General features: G+C 40.9%; 1 protein-coding gene across 1 annotated transcript in view; it reads right to left on the bottom strand.

Moving 5' to 3' along the window:
- Nucleotides 1-15,061, bottom strand: part of ETS1 (ETS proto-oncogene 1, transcription factor) — a 155,321-nt gene extending 140,260 nt beyond the window's left edge. The window contains exons 1-2 of the mRNA XM_060693556.2: nucleotides 14,771-15,061; nucleotides 3,948-4,030 (exon numbers count right to left, since the gene is read on the bottom strand). Of these exons, the coding sequence (XP_060549539.1) occupies nucleotides 3,948-4,016 (69 nt within the window). The 5' untranslated portion in view covers nucleotides 4,017-4,030; nucleotides 14,771-15,061. The remainder of the gene's footprint in view (nucleotides 1-3,947; nucleotides 4,031-14,770) is intronic.
- Nucleotides 15,062-17,118: the final 2,057 nt, after the last annotated feature.

Consider the following 17,118-nt stretch of genomic DNA (forward strand, 5'->3'; position numbering starts at 1 on the left):
CTGAGGCTGCATCTTTGTGACAATCTGGGCGGTGTATAGGATTGCACCTGCCATTTTGATTTCAAGCAGCCCAAATTTGACATTTATTAAAGGAAACAGTAGAACTTTAAGATGTTTTGGGGCAGTGGAACCATCAGGGAAGGATTTTTAAAGCAGAAACCTTGAAGCCAACAGAAGAAGCAGGAAATCCCACAAATGAAGCAGAAACTTTTAATAATGTCCATTTTTTTTCTTTTAAAAAAAAAAACATCCATTCCCTGCTCTGTCAGAAATGCACCATTACTTTAGTCTAAAATTATTTAGCCTAAAATGCACCATTAAATAGTCTAAAATTACTCTGGGGTGAGGGGTGACCCCCTCAAGATACTAAGAAATTACATTAACAGCTTTAATAAGACAACCCCTCCCCCCCCCACACAACTGATTGGGGAATTCTGGGAATTGAAGTCCACATATTTTAACATTGCCAAGATTGAGAAAAACTGCATCAGAGGGCAGTGGTGGGTTGCCCGCGGTTCGGACTGGTTCGCAAGAACCAGTAGTAAAACCGGCTGGAGGCTCCGTCCACCGCCCCGGATGTCATCATCGGCGATCTGCAAATGTGCAATCCCGTTGCGAACCGGTAGTAAAGTTAAGTAGAACCCACCCCTGTCAGAGGGGCATCTCTGAAGATTTGGTTCACACAACCGTCATTTCAGAGAAGATGGTGTGTCTCATTTGAACACGTCGGCTGTCTTATGGTATTGTGAGTTTGAATGTGATATTATTTAATAAGGAATCCTTGGGTCTGCAAAAACCTGATTCAGGATTGCAACCATTTCAAAGACTGACTGGGCACAGACATACTCTGTTTCCCCAAAAATAAGGCATCCCCTGATAATAAGCCCAATTGGGCTTTTGAGCGCATGCGCTAAAATAAGCCTCCCCCTGAAAATAAGCCCTCCCCAAAAATATTTAAACACAGAGCTGGAAATCAGGTAAGACGGCAAGAGGAGCCCCATCTTGCTCCATGGGCCCCAAAATAATAAGACCTCCCCAAAAATAAGGCCAAGTGCTTATTTTGGGGTTCAAAAAAATATAAGACAGGGTCTTATTTTTGGGAAAACACAGTAATCCTAAACTGAAATTTCTTTGGTTTATTCAATGAGGCACCATTGATTCGATTTACTTTGTTCTGAATTCTCCTTGCTTTACAAGGTGGCAATGGCTGTGTTTTTATCCTAAACTAAATGAAATTAAGCAACAGGATGTCTCAGTGAGATGCATGAATCATAGTCAATAATAAATTAACTTCCTATGAAACGCCCCATGCCAATGTCTATGGAGATTCTCAGACTACATTCTGGACAGAGAGGACTGCTGATTTGAAAGAGGGGTCAAAGAGGCCATCTGTCAGCACTTCAACCTGCATTTACTCTAGTGCTGACATAAGAAGGAGAAGAGGGGGCAGCTGGCAAGAGGAGGCTTGACTTCTCACCTACTTATTTTCCCTGAAGATAATATCCCCTAGGAGATGAGATGGGAGGGGGGACATTCCTGGGAGCTGAAGTAGTAGATATGGGGAGAGTGATTTGGGAAGAAGCCAATGAGACGCAGAGAATTGGGGAACGGAAAGGGAAGGTTTGGGGTCAGGAAGTCAGTATTGGCTACGCCACAATCGGGGACAGGTTGTCGTGCTTAATAAAATGAAAGATTTCTTCAAAGACTATTTGTTTGGAAATGCAATTTATTTTATTTGAGACGACATCGAAACCTGACACCATCTATATCAGGGGTCTCCAACCTTGGCAACTTTAAGCCTGGCAGACTTCAATTCCCAGAAAGCTGGCTGTGGAATTCTGGGAGTTGAAGTCCGCCAGGCTTAAAGTTGCCAAGGTTGGAGACTCCTGATCTATATTAAAACTGAATAGCACTCTTTCAACAGAGGGAGACCATTATGACACCACCTATCTCCTGTTTAAAACACAAGCAGTTCCAAGAAGTTTCCACACTCACTTGCACTATTCAGGTGAGCCTGAGGGCATCGATAAATCTCCAAGCGGCCTCAACAACTCTCAGAGAGAGTGCTAACAACCAGATGACTGCAAGGAATATAACATCTCCCCACCCTTTCCATTCTCTATCATTCTGTCAGAACTGAAGAAGCTTCTTGGATGAGAAGCGAAATCTTCTTGTTTTCTTTTTTTTAAAATTTATTTTATTTTAATACAAACAATCCATCTTCCATTAAACAGTGTGTCGTCTGGGTACAAATGCCGTGTGCAATAACAATTAAAATTTACAGCCATATTCATTGTTTATCTAAACTTACGGTAATATTGATATACCTTGCATGTCTAATAATGTAACCATTCTCTTCTTAACTTATTTCTATATTCCACTAATCTACTTTTATTTCTAACTTTCATATTTATTCTCTAGCCATCGGTAAAATAGTTCCCATACATTATAATATTCAGTTTGTTCCCTCTCTTTACTTGCAAGTGTTAACCTATTCATTTCTGCACAATTCTAATATTTTCCTAATCACATTCTCATCTGTAGGAATCTCTTCACTTTTCCAGTTATGTGCAAATACAATCCTAGCTGCAGTTATTACATGGATAATCAAATATATATTCTCTTTACTATAAGTTTCTGGTAAAATCCCCCACAGAAATATTTCAGGTTTCAGATCAAGGTGTTGTTCTAGCATCTTCTCCAACCACGTATGTATTTTTGTCCAGTGAAGGACATCTTCAAGGACATCCAAAGCCCAGTTGCCTTTTGAAAAAGCACCTTTGGGGAGTCCGATGCCAATGGCTGCTACCTTCTCTGACAGCAGCCCGAACAGACCCTGCTTTACTAAGAAATCCTCCCCAAATTAAGTGTGTTCAGAGGAAATGCAATGCCAGCAGAGATGTTTCTTTTGTGACAAAGGTTCATTGCTTAGACAGAAGGGAACATATCTCACTGGCAGCGTATCTGCTGAGCCTGCTAATACTTTGGGATAACAGGAAGGGGAACTTCCTTCCCTTCCCCTCTGCTTTCTGACGGCCTGGCTCCATTTATGCACTTGCTCCTCCCAGGCACAACTGTTTCCTTCTTGCCACTGCTCCATAGCTGGCCAACCTCCTATTCTCAAACTCGTTTGAGCAAGCTCCTGATGGCTGTATTTTCATATATATAATTTTACTAAACGCATCAAAATATAAAACAGAAGGGAAAATAAAGATACTGGGAAAGCAGGAAAGGTGAAAAGAGAAGTTTAGGGTAATGGGAAAAAAAAAGGGGGGGGAACATTAGCTTCCAGCTCTTTTCAATGCAATAAAATAAAGACGATAACATTGCAGCCTCAACTTTTTGCATTAAAAAAGGTAAAAGTTTCCCTGTCGGTCATGTACAGCTCTAGGGGGCACTGCTCATCTGTTTCTTGGGGGAGGGAGCCAGCATTTTCCAAAGACACTTCTGTGATCATGTGACCAGCATGGCTTTACATCAAAACAGTGGTGGGTTGCTCCTGGTTCGCCCCGGTTCGGGAGAACCGGTAGTGGTGGCAGCGGGAGGCTCCGCCCACCCACCCAGACATCATCAAAAATGTTCTGCGCATACGCAAAAGCACTACATACTCACAAAGTGAATGCACATGCCTGCGTGCTACTGATAGCGAACTGGTAGCGCCGGGATTTGAAACCCACTACGGCACCAAAGGCATACGGAATGCTGTTACCTTCACACCAAAATGGTACCTATTGATATATTCGCATTTGCATGCTTTTGAACTACTAGATGGGCAGGAGCTTGAACAAGTAACAGGAGCTCACCCCAATGCACAGAGTTCGGGTCTCAAACCCAGGCTTTTCAGCTCTCCAGCTGACAAACTCAGTATCTTTAACCTCTGAGCCATTGCATTCTCACCTTATTTTGCATACTTAGTGTATATTAGCTATTTCTAACAATTTCCTTACCATCATCAGAGGACGAGGCAGGGGATAATGAGACTGATTCGCAATAGTTGTATCCATGTAGTAACTCATCGTTTCCAGGGTGCCTGCAGAAATGGAGAAAAGGAGCTTGTTAAATTGTTACCTAGAGGATCTACTTGAAGCCATAGAAGCAAAAACTTCCATCTGGATGGATGGATTTCCCATTGTCAGACCTTTGAGGCATGCCAGGTTAGAAATAGGGTCTACCCAAGTTGGAATGGGACGATGGGACAAAAAGGAAAGCAACCTAGAACTAAGAAGAAATTTCCTGACAGTTAGAATAATTAATCAGTGGAATGACTTGACCCCAGAAGTTGTGAATGCCCCAACACTGGAAAGTTTTAAGAAGAGATTGGACAATTATTTGTCTGAAATGATATAGGGCTTCCTGTCTGAGCAGGGGGTTGGACTAGAAGACCTCCAAGGTCCCTTCCAACTCTATTAATCTAATCTAATCAAACCTCCAAGGTCCCTTTCAACTCTGTTATTCCATATTCCATATTCTATTCATTCTTTCCTAATTTCTATTCTATTCATTCTTTGTTCTGTTCTAATCCTAATCCTAATCCTGGTCCTTATTCTATTCTATTCTATTCTCACTGCAGCCAGCTGGAACTCTCTGTCCCTGTAAATTCCAGGATCTTGGAAATGGGAGCTATCAGGAAAAAACCCTGTATTGACACAACTAATAAATGGTGTGTATTCTTAATTGTAGAACATCTCGAGTATTTTTGTTGCCAAGTTAATTCTGCAGTTCAATTTTTCATGTTATCTGAACTTGAAGTGAGTTTGGTGTAGTGGTTAAGGCATCAGGCTAGAAACTAGGAGAGTGTGAGTTCTAATCCCACCCTGGGCATGACAGCTTCTGTCTCAGCCAGAAGAAGGCTTCTGAAAACCTTGCCAAGAAAACTGCAGGGACTTGTCCAGGCAGTTTTCAAGAATCAAACACAATTAAACAGAAGAATAAAGCATCCAATACCATCCAATGCCTTCATCTTCAATACAAATGGAATATTTTTTTTTGTTTGCATTTCACTTCTAATGTACTGAGAGTTGCATTTTAAAGATTTGTGATCAATTTTCTCCATGTCATCAAAAATCTTTAACCAAAGTTTTTAGCTCATTAGGCATTGCCACCGCAGATGGAAAAAAAAAAAGAAGTGCCAATCTTACGTTGCCTCTCAAAGACACACAATGCACAAGGTTTAGGAAAGAAAATTCATGGCATTCTCAGCAACCTCACACAACACTTCCTAATACCTAATAGAAAGCAAGACGTTTGAAGGTTGTCTTCAGTTTTTGTTGAAAAAATTACAAAAAATGAACAATGACATGCGGAAGAGCTTGTGGACTATTTTGTGCTTTGTGTTATCTTTATCCCTTTGAACCGAATTTGCAAAAGCCGCTGGAGAAACTGATGCACAGATGCCCATGAATGTGTGAATCAGTTCTTGAATCTGCATGGAGAATCAAGACGGGTATTCCCATTCTTCAGATATCGCTTCCAGGAATCCTGCAACTATCTTTCCAGAAACATGTGCTAGTATATACTTTATGAATACACACACACACACACACACACACACACACACACATACATACGTCACATTTTTCCCTAATTTTCAAAAAATTTAGAAACTTGAAGAGGGAGATGTTAATAGAAACTAGCCATTTTTGTAACAACAAATTCTCAACATCTTTTTTACATCCAGTTTTGGTTGCCACGATGTAAAAAAGATGTTGAGACTCTAGAAAGAGTGCAGAGAAGAGCAACAAAGATGATTAGGGAATGATTGGAGACTAAAACATATGAAGAACGGTTGCAGGAACTGGGTATGTCAAGTTTAATGAAAAGAAGGACTAGGGGAGACATGATAGCAGTCTTCCAATATCTCAGGGGCTGCCACAAAGAAGAGGGAGTCAAGCAGGACAAGAAGCAATGGATAGAAACTCATCAAGGAGAGAAGCAACTTAGGAGAAATTTCCTGGCAGAACAATTAATCAGTGGAACAACTTGCCTCCAGAAGTTGTAAATGCTCTAACACTGGAAATTTTTAAGATGTTGGATAACCATTTGTCTGAAGTGGTGTAAGGTTTCCTGCCTAATCAGGGGGTTGGACTAGAAGACCTCCAAGGTCCCTTCCAACTCTGTTATTCTATTCTATTCTATTCTATTCTATTCTATTCTATTCTATTCTATTCTATTCTATTCTACTCTACTCTACTCTACTCTACTCTACTCTAATCATTTAGATCTTCCCCGTTTTAATCTTTATTGATGTTGTTGCTTTTGTTTTTATTAGGGGTGGCTGATGGTTTTATTTGTTTTTATGATCTGATCCGTTCCTTTAATCGCTTGGATTAATTCATATATTCTTTTCACTGATACACTATCTAGACAACTTTGGTTATAAGGCATTCTTTAAACAGAGTGAACAAATAAAGTAATATTGTTATATTTGTCCATCCTCCATCTCTTTCTCACCTAAAACAGGACTAGATTAGCTCATATATTCAGACAATCAATTTGTAAGCTATTCATTGAATCTACTATTTCTCAAACTCCATAACATTGGAACCATTATTAAGTTGTCTATTGCCTCCAAAAATGAGATAAGTGGTATATAAATTTAACGAATAAATTATGGAGGGAAGGGGGCTTTTCCTAATCTTCTGTTATGGAAATAAATTCAAAATGAATATCTGATTGATCTACAGAGTTGAGCATTGTTGTTGTTGTTTTTTATTAATAATATAACCAGGCTCATCAAGGTCATAATGAAGGCAGGAATATGTTTGCAAAGATCGATCCTTGTAGCTATTTGGGCCTCTGATAATTTCAACCTGGCTAAATCACGCTACAGATAGCAGTTTTGAATAGAGCTGCAGATGGTTCTACAAGCTTAAACTGAGCTTGGAACTGGTGACCACAAATATCCTGACAGTGACCTACTGGGCAGTCTTTATGAATATATGAATTTATTTTCATCATTTCCACCTATATACCATATCTAAAATGCTTTACTTGGGAGAAAACAGGAGTGGGGTAGAGTGGTGCATTTGTCTTGAAAACTGAAACCATGAAAAGAAGGCAGAAGCTCAAGGGTGAAGCTGAGGGTAATTTATTATCATTATTACAAATGTTTACAGAAATTCTTTCAGTTGCTTGGGATATGAAGCAGCTGGCAGGAGAGCAAGTGCCAGCATCCCTTAAAAGAAATTGGAAGCAATATTTCTTCCGCTAGGAAAAGTGGGGGGGGGGTGGAAATGGTCATCTAAATTAAGGACCTGCGACTTCTCATCTGGATTAAATGTTTGAAGTTCCTGTGATTGAGAAAGCAACCATGAAAATGTGGAACAGTAGGCCACGAAATGGAAATCACAGATTGCAAGGCTCAGATATTTTAGCTGTAGTATTTTGTCACTTGGCCCACACAATATCTTTAATTCATACATTTATATATCTCTCCATGGCTTCAAGTTCAAGAGCAGGCATAAGGTAAAAAGGTAAAGGTTCCCCTCGCACATATGTGCTAGTCGTTCCTGACTCTAGGGGGCGGTGCTCATCTCCATTTCAAAGCCGAAGAGCCAGCGCTGTCCGAAGACGTCTTCGTGGTCATGTGGCCGGCATGACTCAACACCAAAGGCGCACGGAACGCTGTTACCTTCCCACCAAATGTGGTCCCTATTTTTCTACTTGCATTTTTTATGTGCTTTCGAACTGCTAGGTTGGCAGAAGCTGGGACAAGTAACGGGAGCTCACCCTGCTACGTGGCACTAGGGATTCGAACTGCTGAACTGCCGACCTTTTGATTGACAAGCTCAGCATCTTAGCCACTGAGTCACCACGTCCCTCAGGCATAAGGTAGTCCTTGACTTATAACCATTCTTTTAGTCCTGCAATACTGCCTTCTAATCGCTGCACTACCACGGCTCTCAATAATAATGTCATGAGCATCAATGGGGTTTAGAAACTTGTCCAAATCCCAAACTGGAGGGAGAATATCTGAAGTCTCTGCAAAATGGATTCCATTACGAATAATAGATGGACTAAATTATGAATAACAGGTCTGCTGTGTTGATGTACTTTCTGAAATAATGGATGGTTTTGTTTGGGAAATCCAGTCTGTAGCCCCCGCAAAGAAGGTTCCCTGTTTGACTCACAGCAAGAGTCTAATTCACACCTGGCATGCAAGAGCCATATACCCTTTACAGCTTGAGCTTGACACACCACACCACACCACACCACAACACAACACAAAAGTGTCAGATTCGGAAGATCTGCTCATTCTGAAACCTTCGTTGATTGTCAGGAAGACAGGAGACAAGCATTGCCAAACGGGGTGCATTACCACCATTTCTAATTGGTAGACATGGTGAATCATAGTGAGATATCTAAACACAATTTGTGGCCCATTGGCACATGCCTCCTTCTGAGTATTCCCTCTCTAAAATTGTTATTTGCATGGCTCTTTCACACTTTCCATTGAGACTGAATTGAAACTGAATTCTGAATTCCATTGAAACTGAATTCTAAAGCACTATCAACCATTTTAGTAAATATCCTCTGCAGGGTTTTATTGTTGTTGTTATTTCTAAGAATCACACAGCATTATTTGCAATTACGGTATCATATTGATTTAGGGCAAAGCTCAACCTTGGCAAGTTTAAGACTTATGGACTTCAAACTCCCAGAATTCCCTAGCCAACTGGCTGCAGAATTCTGGGAATTGAAGTCCACAAATCTTAAACTTGCCAAGGTTGGACACCAGTGGTGGGTTTCAAATTTTTTTACTATCGGTTCTGTGGGTGTGGCTTGGTGGGCGTGGCGTGGCGTGATGGGCGTGGCGTGATGGGCGTGGCAGGGAAAGGATACTGTAAAATCTCCATTCCCACCTCATTCCAGGGGAAGGATACTGTAAAATCTCCATTCCCTCCCCACTCCAGGGGAAGGATACTGTAAAATCTCCATTCCCTCCTCATTCCAGGGGAAGGATACTGTAAAATCTCCATTCCCACCCCAATCCAGGGGAAGGATACTGTAAAATCTCCATTCCAGGAGAAGGATACTGTAAAATCTCCATTCACTCCCTAATCCAGGGGAAGGTTACTGTAAAATCTCCATTCCCTCCCCACTCCAGGGGAAGGATACTGTAAAATCTCCATTCCCTCCCCATTCCAGGGGAAAGATACTGCAAAATCCCCATTTCTTCCTGATCAGCTGGGACTCGGGAGGCAGAGAATAGATGGGGGCGGGGCCAGTCAGAGGTGTTATTTACAGGTTCTCCGAACTACTCAAAATTTCCTCTATCGGTTCTCCAGAACTGGTCAGAACCTGCTGAATAGCACCCCTGTTGGACACCCCTCATTCAGGGTATTCGATTAAAAACAGAACAATCAACATTTAAGCCCACCATGAGTCATAGAAGTTAACTCTCTCTGTTGTTCCTACCTGCAGAGAAATGTAGGAACCTTCACCTAGGCAAAAGGGCTGAAACATTTTAAAGTCCCGAACAATGAGGTAGCATTCAGAAGTAGCTTCCTGATTCCTGGAGTATCAGAGTTTGGAGAAACTATAGCACTATCAGGCTTGAAACATACTGTTATTGTAGCCAATCTCAGTAAAAACTTGTTTTAGTCTTTCTGTGGCATATCGGAGATCTTACGTATTTCCGGGGGCAGTTCATTCCACAGGGCTGGGGCTCCCACAGAGAAGGCCCTCCCCCTGGGTGTCGTCAGCCGACATAACTTGGCTGATGGCACCCTGAGGAGACCCTCTCTGTGGGAACAGACTGGTCGGTGGGAGGCTATCGGTGGCAGAAGACGGTCTCGAAGGTACCCGGGTCCTATGCCATGGAGCACTTTGAAGGTGGTAACCAACACCTTGAATCGCACCCGGAAGACCACTGGGAGCCAGTGCAGCTCGCGCAGGAGGGGTGTCACGCGGGCACAACGAGTTGCGCCCATAACCACCCGCGCGGCCGCATTCTGGACTAAAATGAAGGAATGAATGAATGGGCAATCAAAATTGTTTCACTGAGCAAATCCTGGCAGCTTTGCAAAAGTAACCATAGCTGAGGAGCAAATCATGATTTTTTTTTATAACCCCCCCCCACTTTTAACTGCGCCAAAATAATTTTGCAAATCCTTACACATAGGACAGTGCATGCCTACTTTCACCATTTAGTTTTAAAGAGTTTTAGTAAGATAGAACAGTGATTTTATTCCCAAGATAAAGTAGTGGCCAAAATTGTGGAAACCTTTTGGGAAAAGTGTATTTTTGAGGTTTGATGGCTAATAACACCACTTTTTTTTTTTTTTTTTTTTTTTTTGCGTTTCAAGATAAACATATTATACTGCTGGAATGGCCTGGGAATAGCCCAGAATTAAAAATCTATGGAGCCGACTAAAGAAACTTGTTAGTTAGAAGCCACACAGCAATAAAACCCAGTTAATAGAAGCCATCCTTCAATCTTGGTTTCACATGATAACAGCTATGGAACTAAAAGACTTGGTTCACTCCATGGGAAGACATTGTAAGGCTGTAATTCATGCTAAAGGTTACCCAACTAAGTATTAACTGACATGGTGATCATTTTTGTATATCTCATTTTTTTCTATGGTTCTATGGTTTCTATGGATAATTTTTGTATATCTCGTTTTTTCTACGTGTTTCACTTTTCTTCTTTATACTGTAACTGCTATTCTAATAGCAAATCCTTCATAAAAGTTATTGTATTACATTCTTGATTAAATTATCTTTCCATTGATATATAATTTTATGGTACTACTAAAAAAAAGTGGTGTTATTAGCTAGTTTTAGAAAATACACTTTTCCCAAAAGGTTTCCACAATTTTGGCCACTACTGTATTATCTTATTTTTACAGATAGGAATACCAAAGAAAATTATTTTCAGATAACTGGTGCTCAAAGCACCAAAGGAAAAAAAGGAACCAGCAATTTCTTGGTTCTCACACCAGTTCCCTCTAAACATCCTACAAATTTGTTTTCTCTTCCCTACAATTGTATACTTTGTGTTCTATGTTCAATATCTCTCGTGATCGATCCAGTTTTTCCAGCCCCATTAATTTGGAGTGTGGGTTTTTAAAGACCTCAACCTTCAGTTTGGACACCAGATAGCAAGCATGGCTTGCCTGCAACTATAAAAGAAGGCTTGATTCTCTTCAAAGAGAAGTAACGGTCCGTTTCTGTCTATAAAATCTCACATCCTGTCTTTGATAACAGGAGAGGCAAGGCTCACGAAGGCATAATTAGATATGGATAACATCACAATCAGCAGTAGGGTAGGGACAGTTGGTAAACTGTCAAGAGGTGAGGTCAACCTAAGGGCAACCATACTGCTAAATTGACTGGGCTGTTAGATCCTGATGAGTCTTAAAGTTGCAGAAGACAAGTCCAGTCTCAATCTGGTGTATATGAAAATGTGAACAAACTCATTAATTTTATTGCATTTGATTACACAGAAGACTCAAGGAGAAAGAGAGAGATAAAAAAGTCAATCTTTAACTAGTCTATATTTCTGAAGCTACAGTCAAAAGCAGAAGTGTCAAAAATGTGTCTTTTGAATGAAATTAGACATTCATCAACTCGTGGTTGGAAATTTAAAATTTTTGACTGTGTCCATTAAATTGATACAAGCAATGGAGTGAAGGGAGGCATTTACTCATTGCAAGGCAGAAGGAATAAGGTTCAATGGAAGGGCAACTGAACAGCCTTCTTTTCCATCTCACCTTTTCCTTCTCCTGTTGCAATGCAAGCACATGGCATGACGACATCCTGACGTTCTTCCTCTGATCCCCACTTCATATTATGTGTTGTGCTTGGAGAGTGGTGGTGGGGGAGAGGGAACAAGCCCAGAGAGGACAATTTAAGATGATTGAGATGGAAAGGAAATTAAAGAGAAGCAGCTGTGGTAGAATAGTTAATGGAGCCATCCTTTAATCTGCAGCCCTCCCGAGGAATTAAGGGGCACATCGGCTGAGGATGATGGTGGAAGGTATAGTTCAACACCTCTGGAACTTCAGCAGGTTGGAGAAAAGCTAACGTTTGGGTTTTGGACTTCAGTCGGTCCTGCAAAGCACCATGAGGCTCATTAAGTGATTGCCCGCACTCAATCATTCTGAGCTAAACTACCAGCCTCGGCCAAGGAAGCCTTCAGAGGACAGGCACAGCACTAATCAGATAATTTACACTTCATTTGTCTAAAGTGGTGTAAGGGTTTCCTGCCTAAGCAGGGGGTTGGACTAGAAGACCTCCAAAATCCCTTCCTTCTCTTCTCTTCTCTTCTCTTCTCTTCTCTTCTCTTCTCTTCTCTTCTCTTCTCTTCTCTTCTCTTCTCTTCTCTTCTCTTCTCTTCTCTTCTCTTCTCTTCTCTTCTCTTCCCTTCCCTTCCCTTCCCTTCCCTTCCCTTCCCTTCCCTTCCCTTCCCTTCCCTATTCTATTCTATTCTATTCTATTCTATTCTATTCTATTCTATTCTATTCTATTCTATTCTATTCTATTCTATTCTATTCTATTCCTAAGGCTTTGCTATTCAGGCAGCACAAAAATTTGGAAATTTTGATTTTGGTTCTGCAGAATTCAAATCTACAGAGCCAGGCCTTCCCCAAAAGTCAAGAGAGAGTTAACACTGTTAATGGTGAATAGGATTGGCATCATTCTAAGCTTAATTACCCATAAGCGATCTCTGTGTAACACACCTAGGAAAGGAGGGTGACACTGTTCGGAGCCTAAAAGCTTTAGAATCTTTTAAACCAGGAAATATCTCTTCTCATAGGGATACTCCAAGCAATTCAAGACATTGGTGTAGCCCAGATTTCCAGATGTTTTTAAAACCTGGGTGGGCCGACGACACAATACTTCAGTGAGGAACTCATTAAGCTAGTGAAAGCTTTCAAAAACCAGGCATCTCTCAGCCCAGGCATATGTGTAAATTTGATGGCAGAGATCCCATTATCCCCTGGTCTTTTCATGCTGGAAGGATCAAATATTATGGGCTCTGTATTTCCTACTTCAGCAGTACAGGGCGATTTGATTCACAAACGCACAACTAGGGTTCTGAACATATCAATGCAATTCAGAATACAGCTGGAAGGGAATAGAATAGAATAACAGAGTTGGAAGGGACCTTGGAGGTCTTCTAGTCCAACCCCCTGCTTAGGCAGGAAACCCTACACCACCATTTCAGACAAATGGTTATCCAACATCTTCTTAAAAACTTCCAGTATTGGACCATTTATGACTTCTGGAGACAAGTTGTTCCACTGTTGAATTGTTCTAACTGTCAGGAATTTTCTCCTTAGTTCTAAGTTGCTTCTCTCCTTGATTACTTTCCACCCATTCCTTCTTGTTCTGCCCTTATGTGCTTTGGAGAATAGCTTGACTCCTTCTTCTTTGTGGCAGCCCCTGAGATATTGGAAGCCTGCTATCATGCCTCCCCTTGTCCTTCTCTTCACTAGACTAGCCATGCCCAGTTCCTGCAACTGTTCTTCATATGTTTTAGCCTCCAGTCCCTTGGTCTCCCTCCAAGGTCTCTCAGGGACCTTGGGGTCTTCTAGTCAAGCAGGAGTCCCTATACTATTCCTAGAAAAATGGTTGTCTGATCTCTTTAAAACCTCCACTGATGAAGCACCCACAGCTTCTAGTGGCATGTTGTTCCACTGGTTGATTATCCTCACGATTAGGAAGTTTTTCCTTAATTCCAGGTTGCTTCTCTCCCTTGATTAGTAGCTAATATCAGTATCACTATCTCACAGATCCCTTTGACAACTAACATCTGAGAATTTGAGGACTAGCCACATGCCGTCCATTCTATTACACAATACTACAAAAAGCTAAAAGCCCCTAACGAAATTTCCCACTGATATCAGGGCTTCCCAGAAGAATTAGTTACAAGTTACACAAAAGACACAGCTCTCCATGCATTAATGAATGTCCCAACCCTTTCTCGCAAATAACAATAGGAGGAAAACAAGTTCTCATCAATATCGCTTTCATTTAATTAAAAATAATTTCCTGTCATTTCTACAAGGGACGCCGAATACCGCATGTCATTTTTAGGCCTTAGTCACACATTATTCTTTATATTCAGAGTCATGCAACATTGGCAAGCATCCCCTCCCCGTTTGGGTTTTGAAATACTTGCTGTTCTTTGCTCATTTTTGTTGTTCGGAAACGAAAATTCTGCTAAGTAAATTCTTCCAGTAGGGAAGCAATGGTAAGCAATGAAGATCCAAAAGAAAGTTGAGAGGAATTACATCCTCTAAATACTTGCTACAAAACCTAAAAGTTTCTTACTGTTCGAAAGCCGGTCTTTTTATCCCAAATCCTAAAGTTCTGTATCTTAAAGCTTTGCAAAAAATAAATAAATAAATAAATATACATACAGGCAACCCTTAACTGTAGACATCTGCCAGAAGAAGACCCATTGCCAATCTCTTGTTCTAATATTGGAAGTATGCTATTTATATTTAGACAATGCCACCGAGTGTCTAACTTCTATCCCTTCTGTTTGTTTGTTTGTTTTCCAACCTACAAAGTATCACCAATATGAGTCTAAAAGTTGCATTACTTCTGATTAAAACATAGCCCTGTGATCTGCTGCATCTGTATCATCTACAGTTATCTGTCTTTCGTTCTTCTCCCAGTGCTAAGGAAACTAATTAACAAGGCGAGCAGCAAGTCATGAGTTGTACAGATTATCTACTACCCACCTCTGCAAATAAAAAAAGAAGATTTGCCCAACAGTAAAACGTTCCTAGAAAAGGAAGAATTGTTGACTTGCCTGAAATACAAGTTGGAAGAAGAACGCAAGAGTTATCCCGCTGTCCACAAGCTGTTCTTTCCACGCTTGGCTAAAGACTCCCTTCAAATACCTGGTGGGTTCCTCTTTACTGAATCTAAAGAGGATGGAAATACCATAATGTTCCTAATAGTGGCGGCTCTTCAAATCACCAGAGGGGTGTGGTCATTACAAACGTCAAAGGGCAGCTGGAAAAAGCCGCCTCTTCCCCCTTCCGACAGAGCACACCAACCCAGCAGTAGCCCAGCAAGGAAATTTGGCCACGTGCCATTTGCAAAATTCAAGTATATGAACTAAAAGCTGATCCGAATGAATTCTTCTTTCCAATATAACATCCTTGGGGGGGGTTGTTTTGTTTTGTTTCCATTTGTTTGCAGGATCACTACCAGCTCAAAATTCTTTTTAATAGTTTGCCTCCACTGGGAGTTACGCCTTGAGGGTGAAATGGATCAGAATTGTGGTTTTGAAGACGGCTAAAAGTTTTTAAAGAGTTAAGGACACAGAAAAGGTGGACATCTTTGTAATAGCAATTAAGAGCTGCAGACTGTCTGTCTGTCTGCCTGTCTGTCTGTCTCTCTCTCACAGCCACAGCCACACACCTATATATATATATATACATACACAGAGACATATATAAATACGTATACAGTACACAGAGAGAGAGACAGAGAGAAAGAGGGAGGGAGGGAGAGAGAGAGAGAGGAAGGGAGGGGGAGAGAGAGAGACAGAAAGAGGGAGGGAGGGGGAGAGAGAGACAGAGAGAGGGAGGGAGAGAGGGAGAAAGACAGAGACAGAGAAAGAGGGAGAGAGAGAGAGAGATCATTGGATATTTCAGGTGGATGATATGTTGGGAATCCCAGCAGCTGCTGCTTTGGCCTCATTAAAATTGGGGAACACCTAAGAAGTAAAGACACATTCAAAGTTTAGCACATCTGAATATCAGTTAGAAAGGACTCCTTTCTTCCATGTATGGAAGGGCAAGCCTGCATGCATTTCAATATTCACAAAGCTAACCAGGATACTATGACTTCCACCTCAGGCATGGCTAGGTGATTTTGGGCCAATCAACCAGGAGACTTTGAGTTCTAGTCCTGCCTCAGGCATGAAAGCTGTCGGGATGACTTAGGGCCAATCATCAGGAGACCATGAGTTCTAGTTCCATCTTAAGCATGACAGCTGTCTGGGTGATTTTTGTGCCAGGTGCTCTCTCAGCCCAACTCATCCCACTGGTGGTGTTGTTGTAGGGAAAATAGGAAGAGGAAGGAGCATTACGTTCCCTGCTTTGAGTTCCTTATAAAGTAATAAAGTAATAAATTTGGCATACAGAGCATCCTATAACATGAACACAACCAAAGGAATGGAGAACTTTTCCCCATGTAATTGGATTGCAGCATTCAATGTTGGGCATTAGACTATCCTACATGGCTTTTAAATCAAATCATATCAAATTTAGTCATAGACCCAACCTAAAGTTGCTTCTGAAACTTTTCTTTAAGATAAGAGAGCTGAAGTGAAGTTCTCATACGCAGAGGGGGTATTTGGTGACCGGAAGCACAAGTAGATATAAATGCTTGTCAAAGATCATTGCACCATTGTTGATAATGACAACATTATCCAAACACATCCGGCATATCAGAAGTGTGATACTGAAGATTTTTGTGATCCTTCATAAACTTATGGCCCACCTTGTGAAGACCTGAATTTTTCAGTAGACTTGATGTAACAAAGAAATAAGGACTTTTAATGAATCTGTCTGCCTACGTGCCACCATTTAGATCCAGAATTTTGAGCTAAGGTGCTTGCTTCCCTTCCATAAGTCTGAAAACTGCTATATTTTATCCATATAGAGCAAATGATGTCTTTTACCAGCTATGCCCACAGACCAAAAAAAGTTCACTACCCCTTGAGATTATTTTCATCCAGGAAATAAGTCAAAAGCTTCTATAACTATTCTTTGATGCGTTTTTAAAATCTGAGTAACATAAGAATGGAACTTTACTTGTCCAACATTTGGTATATAATCTGGACACCACGCCACCATTTCTGGAAGACAATTTCATCAACAGCTAGTATCAAAATGCCTCTGATTGCTTTTAATAAGAGCTTTTAAGAATCTCTGTGTTTTGGTTTGCTATTGTTATAGCCACAACCTCAACTTCCTGAACTCATGACCCTAACTCATTTATTCCCAGATAAATCATAATTATATGAATATGTTATGTATGCATGTATGTATACATGTATGTATGTATGCATGTATGTATGTGAGTGAGTGAGTGAGTGATCATCGCTTATTAGAAACAGTGCGCCAAGTCCAATGAACCTAGAAA

The sequence above is a fragment of the Pantherophis guttatus genome, chromosome 9 (genome assembly GCF_059756535.1).
Source record: "Pantherophis guttatus breed Tessera chromosome 9, ASM5975653v1, whole genome shotgun sequence".
Taxonomy (NCBI): Eukaryota; Metazoa; Chordata; class Lepidosauria; order Squamata; family Colubridae; genus Pantherophis; species Pantherophis guttatus.